General features: G+C 46.7%; 1 protein-coding gene across 3 annotated transcripts in view; it reads right to left on the bottom strand.

Moving 5' to 3' along the window:
• Window positions 1-24,385, bottom strand: part of FSTL4 (follistatin like 4) — a 412,553-nt gene that overhangs the window by 385,077 nt on the left and 3,091 nt on the right. For all 3 annotated transcript variants that reach the window (XM_050792758.1, XM_050792761.1, XM_050792760.1), the window contains exon 2: window positions 18,437-18,572. In XM_050792758.1, the coding sequence (XP_050648715.1) occupies window positions 18,437-18,562 (126 nt within the window). In that variant the 5' untranslated portion in view covers window positions 18,563-18,572. The remainder of the gene's footprint in view (window positions 1-18,436; window positions 18,573-24,385) is intronic.

Below are 24,385 nucleotides of genomic sequence, written 5' to 3'. Positions count from 1 at the left end.
TACGGAAACACAAGGACAGCCTGTGATGCGTTCCTCCTTCTGAGATGCTTCATGTCCACCAGCTGTCCAACTGAACAAGCTTCTTTCCTGCACTGACTTTATTCCAAGAGTCCATGATCCATAAGAAAATCATGACAGTCTTGTAGGTGTCTGGGGGAGGAGAGAGGACAGCAAGGACAAGTGGCTCTTGGGAGGAAAGGGGGCAGGAGTTCATGTTTAAATTATTTATGATACCCTCCACGAACCATCCAATAAATGATACAATTTAACATCCACCTGTTTAACATGATATTCCAATCTGCTACTTGTTTTTTTTCTGCCAACTGCAAGCCCAAGATGAGGTTTAGAATAACCTGTGCCTAGAAAACTAAAAGACAAAAAAGGAAGAAAGTGTGCCCTCCAGCACAATCCTCATGTCTGAGTCTATTTTTCATTCTTTGTTTTGAACATAGAGTTAGGGAGTCACAGATACAGATGGTCTGACGTGAAGATGCAAAATGTGCCAGAGTCATGGTGGGGCCAGCGGTGATGGATCGGGCTGGAGCCTCTGAGAAGGTGAGCAAGCTGGGAAAGGCCGGCTGGGGACAGGACTGGGTGCAAGTGGTGTCTGATTGGGATAAGCTGAAAATACCCAAAGTGGCCAATGCTTAAGGTCAGGCATACCCTCTTCTCCAAAGGGACACCTGAAGACCCCTTAATCCAAGACTTCCCACCAGAAACTGTCATCTGACACAGCAATAGGTTCCCTCCCCTTGGATCTTCCTGCTAGCCATGTTCCCTCTGTCCTCCTGAGCATCTCCTCTGCCCCCTCTTCACTTCCACTCCCATCACTCACAGCCTCTGTGGGCTCAGCTTTGTAGATACCTTCCCACCAGGTCCTACCTTGCAATTCCCACCTCCTCGACCCTCCCCAAGACCCTCAGCCCCATCACCCAGGGCTCTCAGCAGAGCTCTTGATGGACCTCCTGAGCAATTCATTTCATCATCCCTTTGTCTCTTCATTCAATAGATATTTATTGTCCTGGAGATGTAGCAGTGCCAAGACAGCCCCAGCCCCAGTCCTTACGAAGCTTAGGATCTCACTGGAAGAGACAGGCAACAAACAAACAAACAAAGGAAATATAGAGAATATCTCATGCTAAGAAGCGCCATGGTGCAAAATGAAACAAGGAAGGAGGATAGACTGCCAGAGGGGAAAGGCTTTGCTTTTTAGGATCAGGCGGTCAGGCCGGGTCCCTCCTGGGGGTTGGTACTGGAGTAGGTCTCTACTCCAATACCCAATCTGAGCACCTTTGTCTGCTCAGGACTGTTCAATCCCTCCTGCCCACTCGGTGAGCCTCTCTCTTTACTGTCATCTCCCCACTTTGTAGCTGTGGCACCAGCAGTAAGAACTAGCAGGGGAAGCAGCGGAGGTCCTAGGGATGGCAGTAGCATCCCAGTGGCAGCTTCTATTTGCTAAGCAATTACCCATGCCAGGCTCCATGCTGAGCCCTCTCCACACCCGCCTCCTTCAATCTTCACAGCCCCCAGAGGAACTTCCGACTCCTACCCACACCCACGAACCTCCACCATGCATGCCTTCCTCAGAATCTGGTGATTTTTGATTGCTGTCTGAATAAATAATTGGTTTGGGCTCCCACAGGCTTTTTGTACGGGGAGATAAATCCCCATACACACTTTGATTAGAAGGCACTTTCATTGTACCACTATAACACTTATATTAAAACTGGAACTTAAAGTAGTTTAAATTAAACGAGTTATATTTAATTAAAAAGCCTTTAAGGCACAATAAGACTGTTTTTCAATTTTCTTTTCCAACAGAGTCAAAAGGCAGAAAGGCCCCAGTGGTCAGCAGAGCTAGACCGGTGTTTACTTAGGACCTGGCCCATCCGAGGATCCCAAGGGAAATCCAGTTTTATTCCCCGTCCTCTTTCCGTTCCTTAGGTAGGATGCACCATGAGCTTCAGTTTCCTCGTCTGAAGTGGAGATTGAAAGGTGCTACTTATAAGGTTGTCGTGAGAAAGGAATGAGGGAGCATGCAGACAGCATGCAATGTCACTCCTCAAGTAGAGAAATATCTGCCCCACACGTGCCATGTCAGGAACCAGGCCAGCCTTAGCCACCCACACCTCCCAGGAGGGTCCTTATGCCTGGGCAAAGGCACAGGGAAGCTTTGTCCCCTACAGCCTGAATCAGCTCTTTCCCTTGAGGAGTAGGTGCTGAGAAAGACAATGAGGGCAGAAGTGGGCATTCTGCCTGCACTTCTCTCATATGCTAACACAGCGGTTCTCAAATGGGGACATTTAAATAATCCAGAGTACAGGCCATACCCTAAACCAATTAAATCACAATCTCCAGGGGTAGGACACAGGCATCAGTACTTTTTGAAGCCACCCCAGTAGTTCTAATGTATGGACAAGTTTGGGAACCACTGGGTTAATCACGCATCTTAACACCTTACAAACTCTTGCCCCAGTGAACCTGGCCAGTGTGTGCACCATGGTGCCCAGCAGCCTCAGACAGACCTCTGCAGGTGACAGCGGGCTGGCAGGGTCCTCCACTGAGGGTGCCCTGCTACTCCCACCTATGGAGAGGGGTGTCCCTTCATAACAGAGGGTATCAGCTGGGTGTCGCAGGCACAGAAACTACTGTAAACAGTGGTGCCAGTTTCTCTTTCCAGCAAGAGTCAGTGGAGCCAGAGGATGGCTTGGGCAGGCCCACACCAGCCTTCCATGAGGACCGATGCCAGCTCAGCATCCAGAACTCAGTAGGCACAGGTGGGAAGAGTAGGCTCGAGCAGCCAGGACCGAGAAGCCTCCCAGTGACAGGGAGAATGGGGTGACTGGGCTTGCAGTGCTCGAGCCACAAAGGGGTTCACCTGCACCCCAGACCCCCAGCACTGGGTCACCATATGCATGGCATTAACCTTCGGGAGCTTGTTTCCTCATCTGCAAAATGAGATAAGGTAGTGCCTATGAGACAGTGGTGAGAACTGAGAGAGCAGGGCACAGAGCACTCCATCTGGTGGCTGCTGTCCACTTGCCAATTTCCACCCACAAACAGCATCCTCGCTGTGCCCCCCAGCAATCAGCATAGCACCCAGCCTGGAAGAAGTACTCATCATTGTTTCTGAGACTCTGGAGTGGGGAAAGGTCCCCTAGTTCTACTGTGGTCAGTAAGCAACAGCTGGGAGACACAGGATGGGGGAAAGGCATCTGTTGGTACAGTGTCAACCCATGGGCCACGGCCAACCCCTGTCGACACTGCTCCCTCACACCTCTTCTTCCTTCCATGCTAGGCGCTCACCCATGACTTTCTCTCAGTCTTTGGGGCTGCCCATTGGCTCATTTGCTTCAATCCACTTGAATAGCCAGGATGCCTTCCACTTGGTCTTCTGCAGGTATAGATACCTCATGTGTCCTGGGCCCTGTATGTGCCTGGGGTATCCCTGTCCTGCCCATAGCGATGCTCTCCTCTCCTCACTCATGGGCAGCTCTGACCACTCACTAGCCATGGCCATCCCATAGAGCAGGGGTGCTCACCCACCTAGATGAAAGGGGCATACTCCGAAGGAGCCACCACGGCTCAACCAATCTTTAGTACCCAGTGTGCCTGGGGATGCCTGACACTCCCACCTCTGAGGAGGAGGCTGTCCCTCCATGGCAGCACCTCCAGCAGGAGCACATGAGCTTGCCTTTGGCCTCATCTCAGCAGCAGCCCTGCTGCTCTCTCCAGCAGCCAGTGGATGAGTCAGCAAACACCAGCACATTCCCACTGGGTTTCCTGACCCTCCAAAAGCCCTGTAACCAGCTTGGTTGCCAATGCTGGGAATCTTACCTCCTCCTTAAGATCAAGGCCCCAGAACCTTGCTTCTGAAAGGGAGACTGCTGTGGTCAACCCTTAGGAACTTCCCAAGGCCAATTCTTAAAAGCAGAAACAGAGACCACCACACATCACACACTTAGTCCTCCATCCAGAACTGACACCCACAGACACTGCCCTCACTGTCCCATGTGAGGGCAGTAGTTGCCAAGTGCCCACTGGAATCCTGGAAGAAGTGCAAGGAAATAGCCAAAGAAATGTTAATATGTTAATTCTCAGAGGTTCAGTGGTTGCCTGATGGTGAAAGAAGACAAACTGTGGGGGAGGAGGGTGAATGGGGCAGAACTTATCTCTCCCCACAGGTCAAGAGGCCCCCCACAGCCCAGCCCCAGGAGACCACCACAAACTCTGCTGCCCTCCAGGAGGAGGGATGCCTCCTCTGATGTGATGTTGTCTGCTTTGACCTTCCAAAGCTCAATGTCATCAAATGTCCTTTCCCTAGACTCAAAAATATGTCCTTGGGGATTAGAGCACAATACTGTGGTTAGGAATACATGCTAGACAGTCAGAAAGTCAGGTGCAAACCCTGGCTCCACCACTTACTATATGGGAGATCTCAAACAGCTCACTTATCTTGAAGCCTCAATTTCCACATTGTGCAAAAGAAACAAATTAATAGTACCTCATAGACTCTCTTTGAGAAGTAGTGAATTAATCCACTTAGTGCTTTGGCAAAATGAAAGCTGTTTATTAATTCTATCACTATCAGTAGCTATGGAACTAAAAGAAATTCATATTAGGAATGAGAATTCCTATTGGGAATCTCCTATTTATTTATTTATTTATCTGAGACAGAGTCTTGCTCTGTCGCTCTGTCACCAGGCTAGAGTGCAGTGGCTCGATCTTCCTCTTTATTCTTATAAGAGAAGGATAAGAGGAGCCATTCAGAATTCCAGCCCAGAGCTCCAGAGGACACTGCCCTCTTTCTTCCTCACCCGAGAGATGCCCCTGGCTCCCTAGCCCTCTCTAACTCTTGGCTACACAGAAAGAGACATCACAACAAAAACCACATTTTTAATGCAAGAAGACTTTGTACCTAGCCGGGAGCAAAGCTGAGATTCAGAACTGGTGAGGTGGGGAGTGCATCTATCGCATCTTGTCTTCCGTGATGAGAGGCCAAATTATCCCACAGCAGCTCAACTGCTATTTTGCTTGTTGGATTCAGCAGGGTGGTCGACCTTCTAAGAAGAGGCATCTGGTCAAGCCATGACTCCCCTCCCATGTAACCCCTCTTTCTTCCCAAGAATGATTCCAGCTAAACCTCAAAGCAGCTGCACTGAGGAGCTCCCTATAGCCACAGGATATGTATCTCTGGAGTCACAGGGCCACAACTGAGCACCAAAGCCTGTTCCCCTTTAGTGAGTTGGATAGGTCAGGCGTGGACACAGGCTGCCTCAGCCCATTTTGTGCTGCGATAACAGAATACCTGAGACTGGCTACTTTATAATGAACAGAAATTTATTGGCTCACAGTTCTGGAGTCTGGGAAGTCCAAGATTGTTGGGCTGGCATTTGGCAAGGGCCTCCTTGCTGCTTACTCCCATGGTGAAAGGTCAAAGACAAAAGCAAGAAGTCCAATTCCCAGCCGCAAGCCCTTCTATAATCGGCATTCCTGAGGGTGGAGCATGGAGCCTTCGTGACCTAAACACCCCCATTAGGTACCATCACCCAACATTGTGGCATTGGGGATTAAGTTTCCAACACATGCTTTTTGGGGAACACATTCCTACCATAGTACCCTAGGAGCCAAGGGCACTGGCACCAGGATGGAGGGGAGGGCCAGGGTAGTGACTGGCAAAATTCAAGTCGGCCTGTGGAGGCCAAACCTATGTTACAGCCCATCTGCAGGGACATCCTAGGAATGGATACGTTGGGTTCCCGAGCTGCCCAGCCACGGACAGGCCGCGTTGGTAAGGTAGGGTATGGACAGGGTGCCGACAAGACAGGGAAGAAGGCAGGCAAGCAAAGCAGGGGAGCAAAGATTTAACAGCACAAGGCAGGCCTTACTGCCCAGGGCCAACCCCTGCTCTGAAGATCCAAAAATGCAACTCCATAAAATGCTCCATGTCTATACAAACTTGCCTCACATTTCTCTGTGTGCTTGTTGAGAGGTTTGAGGCTGGCTCTGCAGCCTTGCCAACTGTCCTCCACCCACAGTAACCTCCTGCCACTCCTTCACAAGAACCACCCAGCACTGCAGCCACACCCTCCCCTCAGAGCCCCTGGAGGCCTCCTCACCCGCTGGGACCTGCCTCCTGGCCACAGGCAAATGGACCTGGGAAGATATTCCCCCAGGCTTAGCCAATAAGGCTCTGCCCCTTGAGAACCTGAGGACACAGACAGACCTCAAATGAGACAGTCGGGGCCCAGAGCTGCAGCAAGGGCTATACTCAGAGCTCCCTGGAAAGACCAGTCTCTGGAGAGAACAGGCAGAGAAGAGAGAAATGGAGAAAGGAGACAGTGTGGCTCAGAAGGGAGCTGGAAGACAGACTGCCAATGCCTCTAAGCCTGAGCCCACAAGGGCATCCTGCCATTGGCTTTGGGAGAAGATCTGGGGCCTCATGACAACCCTTCTTTGTACATGAGCATCTTAGCAGGTGATTCTGCTCCTGGCCACCAAGAGGTCCCTGATGAATCCCCTGGTCCACAGTCCCAGATACTCACCTTAACCAATATCTTCAGTTTTCCCCTCCTGCCAGATATGGCCCTATTCCACCCTACACCTAGACTCAGAGGGTTCCTCCTCCTTAAATACTCTAATACTCTGCCCAGATCTTGGTCTTCCTCTCCAAATACCACTGCCTCCAAGAGGTCCTTCCCAATCCCACCTTCCACGCAGCGCGTTTTTGTGCTAAATTCTCACGTCACCCACGGTTTGGCCTGTGCAGCTAACTAAACACGCTCTGTGCTGCATTCACCATTCACCATGCGCTCACCACATTCTTAAAGCTGTTTGTGATTATTTTTTCTTCTTTCTCATAATCCCATGGCGAAATATCAGACAAGAATTTCTTGTACAGTGCAGTTCATGATCATCTTTACTTGTAACACAAGAACAGTCATTTTGAATAAATTCAGATTTAAATTACATATACCATTCTCATCTGGAATAGATAATGAATCACAGATAATTTTGTTTCAGTCAGCATGGTCATAAAAGTGTTTTTATTCCTAAGAATTACTGGACAACTGGTGCTATGGTTTGGATGTTTGTCCCCTGCCAAACCTCATGCCAAAATTTGGCCCTCACTGTTGGGGGTGAGGCCTAATGGGAGGTGTCTGAGTCATGGAGTTGGATCCCTTAGGAGTGGCTTGGTGCCATCCTTGCAGCAATGAGTGAGTCCTACCCTACTAGTTCCCAAGAGAGCTTGCTTTTAAATAGAGCCTGGAACCTCTCACTCCCACCTTGCTTGCTCTCTTCACCGTGTGATCTCTACACACACCCATTCCCTTTAACCTTCTACCAGGAGTGGAAGCTTCCTGAGGCCTCACCAGAAGCAGATTCTGGGCCCATGCTTCTTGTACAGCCTACACAGCCATGAGTCAAATAAACTTATTTTCTTTATAAATTACCAGACTCAGTTATTCCTTTATAGCAACACTAAATGGGCTAAGTCAACTGTCTACAATCAATTGGACCAGGAAGGATACGTGGACCAAGGTGCAACTCTCCAGCAAGGAATAAGACCTCCAGTAGGACAGTTTTGGCCACTGGGGTGGTAGTGTCACATGCTGCAGTACCCTAAGCAAGATGAAGGACGACAGAGGAAGCTGGAGTCTCTAAGTGTCATCCACACAGGATAGACACAGTGCTGAATGCAGCAGCCCTGTGGGTGTCCAGAACCTCAACAGTCCCCTTCTTCACCCTCTTTCAACACCACCCCTGGCCCTGAAACTTGTCCACCAGTAATAATGAGCACTCACATCCTCTACACTACCAGCCCAAGTCCTCTGAGGGGAGGTTAGGCGTCACTGAGCCGATAAGAACACAGCCATATCACGTGGAACCACTTCAGGGGAGAGGTCCCAGAGCGGCGTAGGCTCTGGTGGATAAGTTTTGGGAGGGAGTGTTGAAGGATGGTAAAGGAGGGGCCTGGTGGAGGTTCTGGACACCAGAGGGCTGCTGCATTCAGCATTACGTCCATCCTATACAGGTGACACCTAGAGACTTCTGGCTTCCTCCAGCCCCCAACCCACACTCTTGAGGACTTTAGAACAGCTGAGCCAGGGGCCAGGACAAATCTGTGACACCAGATGTGCTATCAGCCACATGCACCTGGGTGGGGAATGTCTGGACCATGAGCACAAGTGTCCAGCCCTGGGACCAGGCATGGGAATCAGGGAGGCACATAGACTTCCTTCTTTATTAACATGTATTTCTTTCTAATAAAGATGTACTTCCTTATTACTCAATAAATATGCCCGCTTTTCTTTAGGCTAAAGTTGAGAACTTAATTTAATCATTATATACAGACTAGAAAACATCATTAACTAATGTAGGTGTTTAATCCCTTCTGCTAACTTGGAATCCATTCTGAAGCAGCTGATTGCTCCTACCTCCCACCCCCATCCCAGTGGTCCTCAAGCCTCAAGGATGGAATCGCAAATCCCCCCCATTTCCCTTCAGCCACTTAGCCAACCTTAGTACAGGCCAGGCACACAGCTAGGTGCTCAGCGGATGTCTGTTGATTACTAAGATTTAAGTAAACCAGAGGTCCCTATTGGCCAAGCCAGTCCAGGGCTCAGAGACCCTCTAGGTAGGGATACAAGAAAGTCAAATGGTAATTTCTGCTTCAGGACACAAAGATATGATCCTAAGCCATACTGCCAGGCATGAACACTCAAGCATGAAGCAGAGAAGCCTACTGTTTTTGTTTTTATTGAGACAGTCTCACTCTGTTGCCCAGGCTGGAGTGCAGCGGTATGATCTTGGCTCACTGCAACCTCTGCCTCCTGGGTTCAAGCGATTCTCCTGCCTCAGCCTCCCAAGTAGCTGGGATTACAGGTATATGCCACCATGCCCAGCTAATTTTTTTTTTATTTTTGGTAGAGACTGGGTTTCGCCATGTTGGCCAGGCTGGTCTCAGACTCCTGACCTCAGGTGATCTGACCGCCTTGGCCTCCCAAAGTGTTGGGATGACAGGCATGAGCTACTGCACCCGGCCAGAAGCCTGCTCTTCACTCTTCAAATGCTAATATGAGAACAGCAGTAACAACCAAACAGAAAACAGCAGAGGAGGAAGAGGAGGCACCATGGGGCGTATTTCAGAGCCACTCCAATTAGAGTATCTGCCTGGCAGGCCTCTCCCGTTCGATACCTCCCGGCATCCCCACATGAAAGCCTACTTACCTGGTATGGACACTCAAAACGTGGCATCAGCAGAACCAGCGGAAACTTGACGTCTTTTCTACAGAGACCAAAGTTTTCAAGGACGTTTTAAATGCAAGGCCAGAAAGGGAAATAAATGGAAAAAGACTTCTGTTCTCTTTATTTAGAGAGCAAGCTCTAAATGACAGCAGAGCTCAAACAAGCCTTCAGTTCAATTGTCCTAAGACTGGCATTAAGGAAAGCCATCAAGGGTCTTATACCTACTTAATGACATTTTAAAAGAGAAGTTCTGCTCCTTTCTTCCCTCTGTGGAGATGGCTGGCAACCACCTACCCCGGAGCCACAGACTATTTCTACTGACCCTGAAAATTCTAAGCACAAACAAAGCATCCTGCATTTGTTTGACTTTACATTTCACTCTGCGGGCTCATGGTTTCGGCAAGGGTCTGGCTGGCTGCCAGTGATGCTGGCCTCTGCAGAGGAAACAGAGCCAAGCAGGCCCTCAAAGTCATTCTAGGAAGGAGATGGCAACTGAGTCAGGGTCCCACCTGTTCCTACACACAGCCCATAGGACTCTCTGAAGCCTCTCCTGGTTCAAGAAGAAAGTTAAGAAGATTTGAAACTGATGGGATTCTGCCAGAAGTGGCCAAAGGCAGTCCAGTGACTATTTCCTGGGATTTCTTATGCAAGGGGTCCCAAAACTCAAGACACCTTGTCCAAACCCCATATGATGACAAAATGAATAGTATAAGATGGCTGACTCATTCACTTATTCAACAAATATCTGAACATCCTGCTGTGTGCCAGGCTTTCTGGACACTGAGGATATAGGGCCCAGTCCCAAGGTATTTACCACTCCACTGAAAAGAGGACCCTCCCACCCTGAGGGCTGCCTTGCTACATGGTATGTGGCCATGGCCAGCAGTGACAAGAACTGCAGCAGCTGAAGTTGACATATCAGGCTGTGGCTCACAAAGGGCACACAGTCTTCTTGACAGCCACCGACTGAGGTTCTGGGATGACAATCACAAAACCACAGCTCTGACTGCCATGTTCTGTGGAGGCAATCTGTTCCGGGCACCTCACGTACCATCTTAGTGCTCATGACAACCCTGAAAATGGTGCTGTTATCGCTGGCATTTCACTTGTGGCAAACCTAAAGGCTGGAGAGGGCGATTCCCTTAGCTCCACAGCTGGCAAGGGAACAAACAGATTTTAGCCTCCGGACCCTCTGAGTTGAGGGTTCAGTAGAAGCAAAGGCAGGGCCGAGGATGCCTTAGGCAGCAGCACAGACAGGTGGCAGGCAAAATGATTTAGCCTCAACAGGAAAAATCAACTATGGGGTTTTAAAACAACAAACACCCTGGAGGAGAAAGTGGCAACATAAAACACACGAAGTGAGAGTTCACAGGGTTCCATGGCGGGAGGAGAAAGTGGTAACATAAAACACACGAAGTGAGAGTTCACAGGGTTCCATGGCGGGGAAGGAGGACAGCAGCCATTTCTCCCAAGAGCCTAGAGAGCCACGCACATCCGCCTGTCTACACTGAGAGCTAGCCCTGCCACCAGCCAAGCAGGCCACCAGAAGCACTGAGGACTTTCAGCCTGAGCAGGGGAAGAGGTCCTCTGAAAAACAGGCCATGCTTCAGGGGCCCAGGCCCCCAGTTGGGGCTGAAGCCTGGGTTGTGCTGGGGGTGTCTGTCACCTCTGAGGCTAGGCCAACTCCCTCACAGGTCGGGAAGCGCTTCTGTCAGCTGCATCACAGGCTCGCTGGTGGTCTCACTGATTCTCCGGAAAGGGCTTTTGCAAGAAATAGAATATGACTTCCCTTCTCAACTCTTAAAAAGAAAAATACACACACAGTTTTCAATCTAGATCCCAAATAACACGAAACCTTAACCTTCAAAGTATTTTAACAAAAGCAACAGTGGCAGCTTCCATCTCCAGCTGAACCCTCCAGAAGGGTTTCGATTTGTACCCGAGGCCGTCTTGGAACAAACGAAGAAAAACCAAGGGCTCAGTGTCTAGATGCAGCATCAAGCAGGTAAACAGGTGTTACCTTAGCCCAGGCCCACCGACCAGTCCCACCCACCAAGGGAAGACAATTCTCTCAGGGTCTCCTGACCAACGCCAGCAGCAGCACCAGCTCTCCCCACCCCAACCCCTGTGCAAGATCAAACTGAAACTCACCCTGTGATTGAGGGAAGACCCCAGCCCCGCAGGCCACTCACACTCATTCTTCACCTCTGTCAAGAGCACACACTCCTGGCAGGAGTAAAACAAGGCTGATTTTTATTAGGAGGAAAGAAATTGGGTTTCTCTTGTTCCAGACCTTCCTGACTCAAGGGAATGCCCCAAAGGATGGCTACTCATCAAGAGAGAGGCGAGGCTGATGGACAGATGGCTTCTCAGCCACTTGGCCACACTTCCTCCCCTCAACACCAATGTGCCAGCACCCACCACAGTGTCCTCGGTATCGCCTGCTCAGAGCACTGGACCCATATCCTCCCACATCCTCCATGTCTAGATCTAGTATGCTCCAACTCCCAGGTGGCTGGTGACAAGACAAACCCCGGGAGCCAGTGGCAGAGACCACAGCCATGGAGGCAGAAGGACAATGGCTCTGGCTTGGCAGCCCCGAAGAGTAAAGCCCACTCATTGGGCCTTGTTAGATCCTGCCTGACACAAGGACGACCTTTACTTCCATCCAAATGGGAAGCAAGAGCAATAACCCACAGGGCATAGGCGATAAATCAAGCAGATGATTGGGACTTGGCAGATCTGTGCTGCCAACTCCCCAAAAAATGGAAATTGGAGCCCCATTTACAATGCATGGCCTGATGTCCTGATTACAACGGTGGGAAGTTTCCTAGAGGAGTATAGATTATTTAGCAACAGAGGCATAAATAAAGTAGTTAGATGAGTAAATGCTAAATTAAGAGGAAGAAAAATAATGGTTTTCTGTGAACTCATAAATGCTCATTTTCCTGGGTCATAGAACTTTTCAGGGCCAATTAAAATTCTGTCAACTATGATCTCAAAATACTAAAGAGGCACACAGTGCACTAACTGGTACAGTGTGGAAGGGCTGGCTGGGAGCAGTGGAGAGAACACAAAGAACAAAGACAGCGACTTTCCCTGTTCAAGGATAGAGAGAAAAAAAGACTCCAAAACAGCGCACCAACGTAGCAATGCTCATCCCCAAAACAGGCTGGCTGGCTCTGGGGGCAGAGAAGGGACAGGATACCAGTAAGGGAGCCACGGTGGTGGTGAGAGGTGAGTGTGTTGTTGGTCCTCGGAGCAGGCGGTGTGGGCTAAGCCTCAGCATTTAAACTCACCTCTCTCAGAATTTAAAACCACCTACAGACAAGCCAGGGAGGAATCACGGGTTGTGAGAGCTAGAGTTACCTGTCCCGCTGCTTAAAAACAGGTGAAAATGACCCTAGAACCAAGGTTAAGTTCATCTTTCCCATCCCCTACCTGCCCCCTAAGCGAGTCTCATCAAGCTATTTTCCAGCATGCCTGCAGCCTGCCCATTTCTCTCCTTTTCCTGACTGCAGTCAGCACCATCATGTCAGCAAGAACTAAAAAAAGGCCAGGGTCAATCCAACTGGGACTCTCCTTGCGTGTGTGCACGGGAGGAGGCAGGAGGCTCTTCTAAGGCTTTTCTGCCCAGTGTCCCCTGGGATCTGAAGTATCAGCATCACCTGGAGCTCAGAATCTTGGGACCCACATCAGATTTGCTGCATCAGAATCTGCATTTTAACAAGATCCCAGACCATTCACAAGCACATTGCATCTCAAGAGGTGCTGGAGCAGGGTACAGCACACCCCATTCTATAATTGGGAATGGGCTCATCCCTGAGACCTTGGGAGGTTCTGCTACCATTGTTTGCCTTGAAAATTATGAATGTACTGATAACATCTACAAGTGGGAGGTTGTGCCCTGCCAGTTTTACCTGAAAAATGAATATACATATCCTCTGACTCAGAATAATCAGCAGAAAGCCCTGGCTAAGTGTTGGGGACCCAGAGAAGCAGCCCCCACGTCAACTAGCACCGCATCTGCAGAGGAAATTCTGGATCCTTTTGAAAGGGGTATGTGGTTTGGTTATCCCAGGGCTCCACAGCCCTAGGGAGAAGACCATTCTCGTCTCTTGCTGAGAGACTTTGCCCAGAGTCTCATCTTCTTTGAAAGCAAGTCAAATGCTAGAATTTGCAATGGTGAGTATCACAAGGGTGATGCGGCAGAAAAGCCATGAGAGATGCACACATACTGCAGGTGAGGCTTAAGAACACCCAGCTTGGACCCCCGTTGGTTCACAGGAAAGAAAGAGTTTCTTTTATTTATGCCCACAAACCAGCTGAGGGCCAGGGTGAGTAGAGACACCAACGGGCAGATCTCAAACCCTACAGACGATCAGCTGTTCACCAGTAATCAGTCAAAGAGCACAGTCAGGGTTATGGGTGCTGGGGAGAACTTTATCAGAAAGGGTGATTGGGGGTGAGGGGCACTAGTGTTAAGACAACCAATACACAAGAACAGTGAAAGTGTTTTGGAAAAATCAATGCTCAGTCTTCGCAGCCCAAGTACTACTGAATGCCCAGCCAAGGCAGAACGAAGCCACGGAGCATCTAAGGATGCTGCAATTTGAGGTTGCCCTTGTGGGGACAGGAGTGCCATGCCTGTCGTCAACACTTGTAGCAAGGGGAAGGGGCCAGGCAATCAGGGTAGGATCAATGCTGTCTTAGGCTGACCCCTGAGGTTAGGGAGGCGGTGAGTCATGTTTAAGTTAGCTGACACCACTCCACATATTTCTTCTGCAAAGACTTTACTTTGAGAGAATTTGCAAATACTGAAAACCCATGGTGTCTGAGCTCAAAACCTATCTCTGGTCTATAAGCACTGAGGCATATGAGGTGACAATTTAAGAAGGAATCAATATTAACATGTACAGGTATATAGTACGTGACTATGTATATGCCATGGGTAAGAGTCATCTAGAAAAAGTTCAGTAAAATGCATGAAAGATGTATAAGACCATGTAACGGCCACCATTCAATCCCAGAGCCCAGCAAATAGATGAGATGCTGGTGCTGCAACACAGCACCCAGGACCCAAAAGTGGGGTGCTCCCACAATAGCATCCTGGCCCCAAAAGTGGGGTGGCTCCAATGGCAGCACCGAAGCCCCAAAAGGGGAGGTTCCTGCCACAGCACCCAGGCCACAAAAGTGGGGGGCTGCCACTGCAGCACCCAGGCCCCAAAAGTGGGGGGCTCCCACAAATGCCTATTTCTCAAAAGCAGGTCTGCTCTTTGGAGGCTGCTACCATATCACTTCTCACCCCTTCCTGGTTCCTTGGTTCCCCCCGAAATATAAAATTCTACCAATATTGATTTTACTACTATATTTATCTTGACCAGCGTACAGACAGTCCCTGACTTAGGTTTGGTTTGACTTAGGATTTTTCAGCATGAAAATAGTATGGAAATGATATACATTCAGTAGAAATTCTACTTTTAAGTGCCCATACAACCCGTCTGTTCGTCACTTTCAGTACAGTATTCAATAAATTATATAAGATGTTCAACATTTTATTATAAAATAGTTTTTGTGTTAGATGATTTTGCCTAAGTGTAGGCTAATGTCAGTGCTCTGAGAATGCTGAAGGCAGGACAGAGTAGGTTATGATGTTTGGTAGCATAGGTGTATGAAATACATTTTTGACCTATGATGTTTTCAGCTTACAGTGGGTTTATTTGGATGTAATCCCATTGTAAGTCAAAGAGCATCTGTGTAGGATAAAGGGGGGGATATAACAACATTTCATTATTTCAATAAATTGTACCTCTCAGAATTGTTTCCTCTGAATTGAGAATTCCATTAGTATTCTAGGGCACGTTCTGCCACTCCACTCTTACGAAAGAGGCACTCCACCCAGCCGTATTTCTTTTTATCTATGTCTGTAAAATGGTAAACTCCTTGAAGCTATTTCCACTGCAGTCTCTGTACATAAAACAATAATTTAACACTTGCTATAATTGCTTTAAAAATATGCGCACACACACTCGTTGGTCATTTAATTCTATTTACCCTTAGGTCATTCAAGTAATTGGTATAATAACTTTAAAGGTAAATCAAATCTTATTAATGCTTTCTAAGTACTTTAAAAATCTTAAGTCAATGAGTATTTGTGTGAAGTACTACTATCAGGAAGAAACATACAGAAACAGTTTACTATCTGGTTCCTAAAAAAGGTTTTTGACTTATTTAGAGTCTCAGGAAACTCTGCTGGTTTTGATTCTTCCAGGAAATAAGACTGTCTGAGGAAACTGCTAGAGGAGTTTAATATAGTTTGGACTGTGAGTTATCGATACATTAAAAGCTACAATTCAAATAAGAAACTACCCAGAAACTATAACGCGCAAGGACTATCTTGGATATTAGGATGCAAGCCTGCCTGGCCTGCAGGCTGCTCACAGATTGGCTGGGGAAACCATCCACTTCCGCAGTGGGAGTGAACCTGCTGTGCAGGGAGGTATGCCCTGTGCTGAAATATCTGATGGTCTGGTCTGAATTTTGGAAGCACCAGAGTGACTTTATGACCAGGACCAAATGTCACATAAATATCGATTGGCTTAAAAATGCATTGAACCTCTATTTTGCTTATAAAATTATTAGACACTGTGAGGAAGAAAAGATAAATAAGATAGGCTCCATCCATATGCTAACATAAATATAAAAGAGTAAGAAGACAAAAAGAGAGAGGAAGGACTAAGAGTTCAGAAAAAGAGACCAGGTGTGACCAAGAGTGGTCCAAGAAGATTCTAAAGAAAAATTAAGAACCAGAGCTGGGCCCTGAAGGAGGAGGAGAGTCAGGTGTAGAAAGGAGAGACATAGAAAGAAGAAACAGCACGCCCCGCAGGAGGCCCCTGGTAAGCAGGGCCGTGGGAGTGCATGGAGGGATGCACAGAGTATGAGCAACGGATGCAAATAAATCCACTAAAATAAGTGCTCCACTCTCTGTTTTCTTTTTTTTCCTTCAGGTTTTTTCTTTTTCTTTTTTTCTTTTTTCTCAGACATAGTCTCACTCTGTCACCCAGGCTAGAGTGCAATGGTGCAATCATGGCTTGTTGCAGCCTGGACTTCCCCAGGCTCAGGTGATACTGCCACCTCAGCCTCTCGAGTAGCTGGGACTACAAGAGTGCACCACCACACCCAGCTAATTTTGTATTTTTAGTGGAGACAGGGTTTTGCTATGTTGCCCAGGCTGGTCTTGAACTCCTGGACTCAAGTGATCTGCCCACCTCGGCCTCTCAAAGTGCTTGGATTATAAGTGTTAGCCACCGTACCTGGCAGTGTTCTGTTCTCTGCAGCTAAACATTTAACCTAGGCCATCCTATGCCCTAGGTCCATTCCCATTATCATCTCATTTAATCACTGATAGAAACAGTTTCAATGATTAGAAGTTACAATATTGCAAAAACAAAAGCTATAGCAAAAAACTATATATATGATCAATAGGGCAATAGTTCCTGTGGTGCAGAATCTACACAGTCATCACTTTCCTTTCCTAAAGCAGCAACACTCCTGGACTTGGAAGACAAAAGCTACCCTGGAGCGGGGGTTGCAGGGGAGCAAAATAACAACCCCCAAAAAGCGTTACTTCCTCCCAATGACTGGCATGTGCTCCTTCTTGTTGACACACAAAGAAGTAGGGTGTTAACAGCTAAGATAAAGAGGCCCTGGGTTGATATTAACTTACCTTCAACTTACCTCCAGCTAAATCCCACCTTAATTGACTTGACACTTTTATTTGAAATAAGTGGTTTAAAACAGTGGGCTGATGAGCCCCAATAGTAGGAAGACTAAGCTTTACTGTGTGTTTGTCTGTTTGCTTTGCTATTAAATATTCAACAATATATGTGTAGGATTTAAGTGATCATTTTCTCTTCGTATGGATATGAGTGTGCTGATAAAGCCGTTCCCATAGGGAACTGCTGTTCTCACCAGCAAGCCAGCCTCCAGACTCTTTCAGAAGAGCATTAAGTCGCGTCCTTCATGGATTTAGATGGCAGAGATAGTGTTTCTATTTAATCATCTGCTCACCACAAAAGGAAGGCACACTAACTTCAGCAGGAAAAGTGTACATTAAATTACTTCTGAAGCTCCCCAAAGATTAAGGCTGGTAGTTTTGGGATTGCATTACAATTAAGTAATAATGAAAGAGAAATCATGTCTTTTGATCAAATAATGCATTAATCCTACCCTACACTGAGTAACCTTATTCACTCTCCGGGAATGTTGACTTTTTGAGGTAATTTTTATTTCTCATTCTGCGAGACAGGAAACAGGGACAGAGAAAAAGAGAACGGCAGGCATCAAGGAAGACAATGGGAGGAAAAGCGCCCTGGAAAGCTCCCTATTAGGAATGAGTATTCGTCACAGCATAGAGAAAATCCCAGGTGGTTTTAATGGAAGGGTGAAGCCATTTCTTAAGGGTCAGCACACACAAAGCATTTTCTGCAGAAAAATACATTTTGCCCACAAACCCCAAATTCATGGGATCTATTACCTTGGGCAGGGCCAGGTTGCAGCTTAGGAATCCTCTTTACTACTTAAGACCAGGGTTCACTAAGCAATTAGCAGAACATCCAGACTCTCCAGGGAGGTATTTGAGAACAAGTTTTTCAAGCACTTTAGAAGCATTTATATATACCTAACATGCCATTAATCATTCTTATCTGTTCATTAAAACACTCTCCCTTAGGACCTCCACTTGCCAGTTCTTTCTCAGCCTGGTGCTTTTTATCTATATACCTGAAAACTAGTCCATTTCTTTTCAAATATATTTTATAATTAAAATACTTCATTAATTCACATGGGTGTACTCCACCAATTACTCTGCATTTTCAGGGTTTTATTAAATATACAGAAAGGCCATTCTCTTGAGGGTCTTTGTAGAGACTAACCAGGCAACTCAAGCTTGGTTTCGGAATACATTTTCAGCATCTGAGAGGTTTCAGAGTCATCACTCACGTCGTATTATCAACCTCTTGTCCGTATCCACACGTTGCGGCCTTCTGTCCCCCACCAAAAAGGAAGTGCAATTTTAATTCACTCTGTGATCTAATTGATCTAAACTAAAGGTGGAGAGGAAATCAGATACTGTAACATCGGAGAGCAATCAGTTTGAAACGTTATGCCAGCGGGGATTTGACTATACCTCTGCCTGTGACTCCCCCACACCCACATCCGGGCCTCTGCTGGTTCCTGGGTCCGTCCATCCCAGCGCGGCCGGCAGGGAGGCTCCGAGCAGTGTGAGATGCAGCCAAAAGCCTCCTGGTTTCATTTTGTTGAGTCTGTTGAAGAAATGACAAATGCTGAGAATAAAACATTGTGAGACAGATATAGTAAGTCACAGTGAGTTAGTGTGTGTTCACCAGAATCAGATAAACCTGGGTTTAAATCCTGGCACCAAACTTCTGTTCTACCTCAGAGAAGTTATATTACTTCTGAGCCTTAGTTTACTTATTTCTAAAATGGCAATAATACATACCTCAAAAGGCTTTTGTGAGGATTGAAGGAGTTAGTGTCAGGCATATAGTAAGAACTCTATAAATGCTATCTGTTACATAGAAACCCATTTGAAATGCCACCTACCATTACATCTACAAGAACAAACCAGGGTGAGGCAGCTGGGTCACCTCTATTAGGTTGCCATATAGCCATGCCTTAGTTTCCTCAGAAAGCATTTGGGGCTGGGCACACAATTAGTGCTCGAGAAATTATGATTATGGCTGGGCACAGGGGATCACACCTGTAATCCCAGCACTTTGGGAGGCCAAGGCAGATGGATCACTTGAGGTCAGGAGTTTGAGACCAACTTGGCCAACATGGTGAAACCTGGTCTCTACTAAAAATACAAAAATTAGTCGGGCACGGTAGCGGGTGCCTGTAATCCCAGCTACTCAGGAGGCTGCGGCAGGAGAATCGCTTGAATTTGGGAGGCAGAGGTTGCAGTGAGCCAAGATCACACCTCTGCACTTTAGCCTGGGTGACAGAGTGAGACTCTGTCTCAAAAAAACGAAACGATGATTAAGAATTGTTACATCTCTGGCACCTCATTTGCAGCCGACACCTCAGTTTATAAGACAGCTTCAAAATGGCATCATAAGGTCTAATATCTTAGTTTCAAGACCAACCATTTTGTAGCAGAATCCAAGCATCAAATGATAACAGAATTTCAATAGCCTTTAAGGTGTTTCCTGAGGCTCACTAGATAACATTATTGTAAACAGTCCTAAAAGACAAGAAGTGAGCAATTCAAGGTAATCAAATAATTACATGGATGAAAAAACTAAGGATCAGCTACAACAAATATTCAAGTCCAAATCATGTGCTAAGCATTGTGCTAAGGAATGAGGACACAGACTATCTTACTTGTCCAATAAGCTGTACTTTTTTGGAAAAAGTTTTCTACTGTGAACACAGTCCAACCATAATTTCAGTATTCTGATTATGAAACATAACCAGATACAGCTCATTATGCAGTACTTAGAACTCTTACTCAAGGAAACTTTAGGGGTTATTGATTTCTGCTCGTACCAAACAATTTAGTGCTTAATCACATATGGTTCACACTGCATCCTGATCTAGGCTGGTAAGTTAAAGACACCGGAGCTCCTTGGAGGCCAGCACCCAGCATGAACTGGCCTAGGGCTGGTCCAGAGCAGACATCCAAGTCAGAAAGAACTGGGTGTTTGAGGGACCTGGCAGTCCACCCCTGCTCACTGCCATAGGCAACAGCTTCGGAGCATCCCTACTTTGGACAATGCGGGGTGGAAGTTGTCACACAGTCACTAGTGCTGAGGCCAGGGCTGCCAAACAATTACACTCCTGCCACATTCCAGGTTTCGTTTGGCTGCCGTCCACATCCAAATAGAGCTGCCTCTCCACATTTGCTTTATGTCTCCAGCTTGAGACAGAGATGTCCACACGGAGGAAAAGTCAGACTCAAAATTGTGGGACTCTAGCACTGGCCCATGAAAAGGCAAGGTTATAAGGTATGACTATCTTTTAAGAGAAGGTGGCCGGGCGTGGTGGCTCACGCCTGTAATCCCAGCACTTTAGGAGGCTGAGGCAGGCAGATCATGAGGTCAGGAGATCAAGACCATCCTGGCTAACATGGTGAAATCCTGTCTCTACTAAAAATACAAAAAAATGAGCTAGGCATGGTGGCGGGCACCTGTAGTCCCAGCTACTCGGGAGGCTGAGGCAGGAGAATGGTATGAACCCAGGAGGCGGAGAGCTTGCAGTGAGCCGAGATCGCACCACTGCACTCCAGCCTGGGTGAAGAGCGAGACTCCGCCTAAAAAAAAAAAAAAAAAAAAAAGACAGAAGGTGTCTGCTTGTTTTAAAAAGCTTCCATAAGCTCCCACTCCTATATCTGTTTCTTCGGTCACTCATCTTTGACATCTGTTGACAAAGCTGAGCTACTGGGGAAAGAGTCTGGGTGGCCAGTAAATACAATCTGAAGGTCACAGTCTCACCATCAGCACCTGCCCCACACTCTGAAGAAGGCAGAGTTGAGTGGAATAGTGCCACTTCAGCTGCCACCCGGGAGACGACTGTGAGGACTGCGACAGTCACAGCACCCCCTCCGCCGCCCCCCAATGGCTTCTGCACTCTTGATCCAGCGGTCTCCCTAAGATGTGTGAAATCTTACAGGGAGGAAGAGCAGGAAAAAAAAATAAATCATGTTCAGGACTAAGAGAGAATAAAAATGTCTTCTCCTTACTGCAACCTGTTTTCTTGTTTTCTTGAGACAGAGTTTCACTCTTGTAGCCTGGGCTGGAGTGCAGTGGCGCAATCTCGGCTCACTGCAACCTCCGCCTCCTGGGTTCAAGTGATTCTCCTGCCTCAGCCTCCCGAGTAGCTGGGATTAGAGGCATGTGCCACCACGCCCAGTTAATTTTGTATTTTTAGTAGAGATGGGGTTTCTGCATGTTGGTCAGGCTGGTCTCAAACTCCCAACCTCAGGTGATCCACCTGCCTCGGCCTCTCAAAGTACTGGGATTATAGGCATGAGCCACCACGCCCGGCTGCAACCCATTTTTCTAAAAATAAACAAGGTAATTCTCTATTCTCTGTAAGTGATCCTCTTCTGATCACAGAGTCACTTTCCAGAGACTGCAGAAAACAGTTAGTGGATTTTTCAAATTTTCAAAAACCAGCCATAGGAATTTAAGCTAGAACTAGAAAGACATTGCTTCTTACTCTGATTAATTTTTTCCTACTTACCTACTATCAAACATTGCTTACAGAGTAAGGTCTACTTTTCTCCCTTTCCATGCCTCCTAGCTCACATAAACTAAAAACAGCAAGATAATCCAAATCTATGCTAGTTAATGTACAGATGTCAACTCCTGGAGGTATGAAATATACAAGCCATAAAATCCGGTATTTAACTTTTGATCTGCTTTGTAATCTAAGATCAATTATGTTTTATGTTTTGGTACTAATGGGTAGCATTAAAATACAATCTATTCATTTCAACTGTGATTTTGGCAAGCACCAAATCAGTTCATAAGAGGATGCACCAAGACTGCTGGTTTCTGGGTTGGGTTTCAGGAAGCCCAAGATCCAAGCCTGGAGCTTGGCCTGGAGTTGCCACTAGTTTTATCTGGTTTGTGTTTATATTTCCTGTAAGAATTTAATTGGAAACAGGGAAACACGTGAACCAGGCCAACTACTGAAATACTCCCGGGCAGCTTGTTTGTAAAGTTTAGCTCGGTCTGCCTACCACTAGCTGTGATTTCATTTGCACTGTGGATGTGTTTTAGATGTCATTTTATACTTACAGTGATTGACAATCCATTACATCTACAGCACCAACAGCCTGGAAATTTACAGCTCAAGTTTTATGACAGTTCAGTTCATAAAAAAGAATTAATATTGGGTCTAAATCAATTTTGATTATCTGTCTAATAATCAAATAGAGACTATCTATTTGGATAACACTTATATAGCAATTACGATGTGTCAGGTACTGTTCTAAACACTTCACAGGTATTAACTCATAACCCTCCTTTTTCTACTCCATGATGGGGGCAATGATTATCCCTTAATCAGATGACAGAGGAGATGGGGTCACAGAGAGGTTAAGGACTCTGCCAAGGCCATGTGGCAAACAAGTGGCAAAACTGAGATTCCAAGTCAGGCATGCAGACCCACGACATCTCTTCTCTTAACTCTCAACTGCTGCTGCCTGTCTTTTTTGTTTTGTTTTGTCCTGCCTGTTTTGTTTTGATAAACAGTTGTTTTTAGTATAATGGGGAAAATCTAGAGACAGTAAATTAGGAGGCCCTGGCCCCGAGACTCTCCTTTCCTCTGAAAGCTGCCAAGAGCTGCTCTCCTCCTCATGGCTCCGACCAAGGGGAAACAGCCAAGCTGCTCACCCTTAATTCCCACACTTTACCCTGGGATGGGGGCCCCTGGGCAGACTCTCCTCAGTCCTCACTGCTGCTCTATTTATGGGCTAAGAAAAACATATGGTAGAAGGAAGGAAGGGAGGGAGGGAGGGGAACCATGAAAAGATGCACAGAATCCCAGGCAGATGCCCCTCAGCTCACGGAAAGCGCCGGCATCATAAGGCTAGTCACTTTGGAGAAGTAGCTCTGTTAACAAATTAATTACTCCTCAATTCAAATTGCCCTACTGGCCTTCAGATAGAGGCAAATGCAAGAATCTCACCATTATAGAATTGGGAAGGTGCCATCCATAAGGTCACAAATCTCCCTTTTTAACCTAGAGCTCCTTTTGAGATCAATTTAGATTAATAAGTTTAATTCAATCCTTGCTAAGTCCTAAGTATTAATTATAAATCTACCTAGGATTGTCCATATATAAAGAGCTGAGACTACCTTTTGTTCCAAACAAGTCATAAAGTACACTGACTTGATACTTAAGCCATCTTGTTTGGAAGGGAGGTGTTTTATTGCTTCCCCTGTGGTTTCCTACCTGAGCTTCAACAGACATTCCCCCAGTCAGGAGAATCTGGTGCTAACCTGGCTGCCGCATAGATAGGACACCAGAACACCAGAAGGTGGACGAATCCACCGGGGTTCGACGACAAATCAGTGGCCAGGCCTAGACTGGAACCCAGGCATCCTGCCCCCAGGGCAACTGTTTGGTTCCTTATATTATCGCACACTTACATCTAGAATGGAAGTTTGCATTCTCTGTTTAGATAGGCAGATTTTGCTTTTCTTAACGCTGAAGGACCTCCACTAGATCGTCTGCCTCCCTGTGAAAACCACAGGATTTTCAGGTGTTCTAAAATAAGCTAATATGTGTGTTATTATTTATCTGTATTTAGAATTACAGAGGTACTACAGGTTAGTATGATGTAACATTCCAAATACTGACTTGTTTTTTAAAGAAAAGCATGACATAGGAATGCAAATTGTTAGGGAGAAATAGGTATTCATATGAAAATACCAAAATCTGCCCCACCCAGAAAACACACACAGGAATGTAAGCTGTCTTTATTGACCAAGTTCACAGGCCAGAGAGAAGCAATTCCATTAAACTGGCAATGGGTTTAATACAAACTTCTCTTTCTATTCCAGGAACCAGCCGTCTTGGGAAGAGTGGGAATTCTGACCCTCAGAGTTTCGGTGGCATTGTTCATCCATTCTCTCTCCGCCTCTCTCCCAGAACTTGGTAACTTGACCAGACTAGCCATTAAGGATTAGCCATATAGAAATGGCTTCTCTTTGTAACCAACAGGACCAGAAATTACAAAGATGAGTTGGCAGAACCAAGCAATGCCACCCAGCCTTGAAGAGAACAGTCAGATTTGTGACCCTGAAGCATCTACATTCTCAGCCTTTCCAGATGAAAAAGTATCTGCCCTACACACACACTGTAGGTAGCATTTTATTCATGGCATGTTGGCAATCGACACATAAAAATCAACTGGGAGCACCAAAACCCTGGAATTCTCTTCTGCATGTCTGCTCAAATTTAAAAGGAAAAAAAAAAAAGCCACATCAACCTCAACCTGAAACCTGTAAGGCTGTATGGGAACCTCTCAAAGGCTTAGGACCCTAGTTCTGATTTGTGAGTGTTTTAGAAAAAAAGAAAGCAATACAGATTTCCTAAGACAGTC

Source organism: Macaca thibetana, chromosome 6 (genome assembly GCF_024542745.1).
Source record: "Macaca thibetana thibetana isolate TM-01 chromosome 6, ASM2454274v1, whole genome shotgun sequence".
In the NCBI taxonomy this organism is placed as follows: domain Eukaryota; kingdom Metazoa; phylum Chordata; class Mammalia; order Primates; family Cercopithecidae; genus Macaca; species Macaca thibetana.
This window is presented reverse-complemented; position numbering and strand designations above follow the sequence as displayed.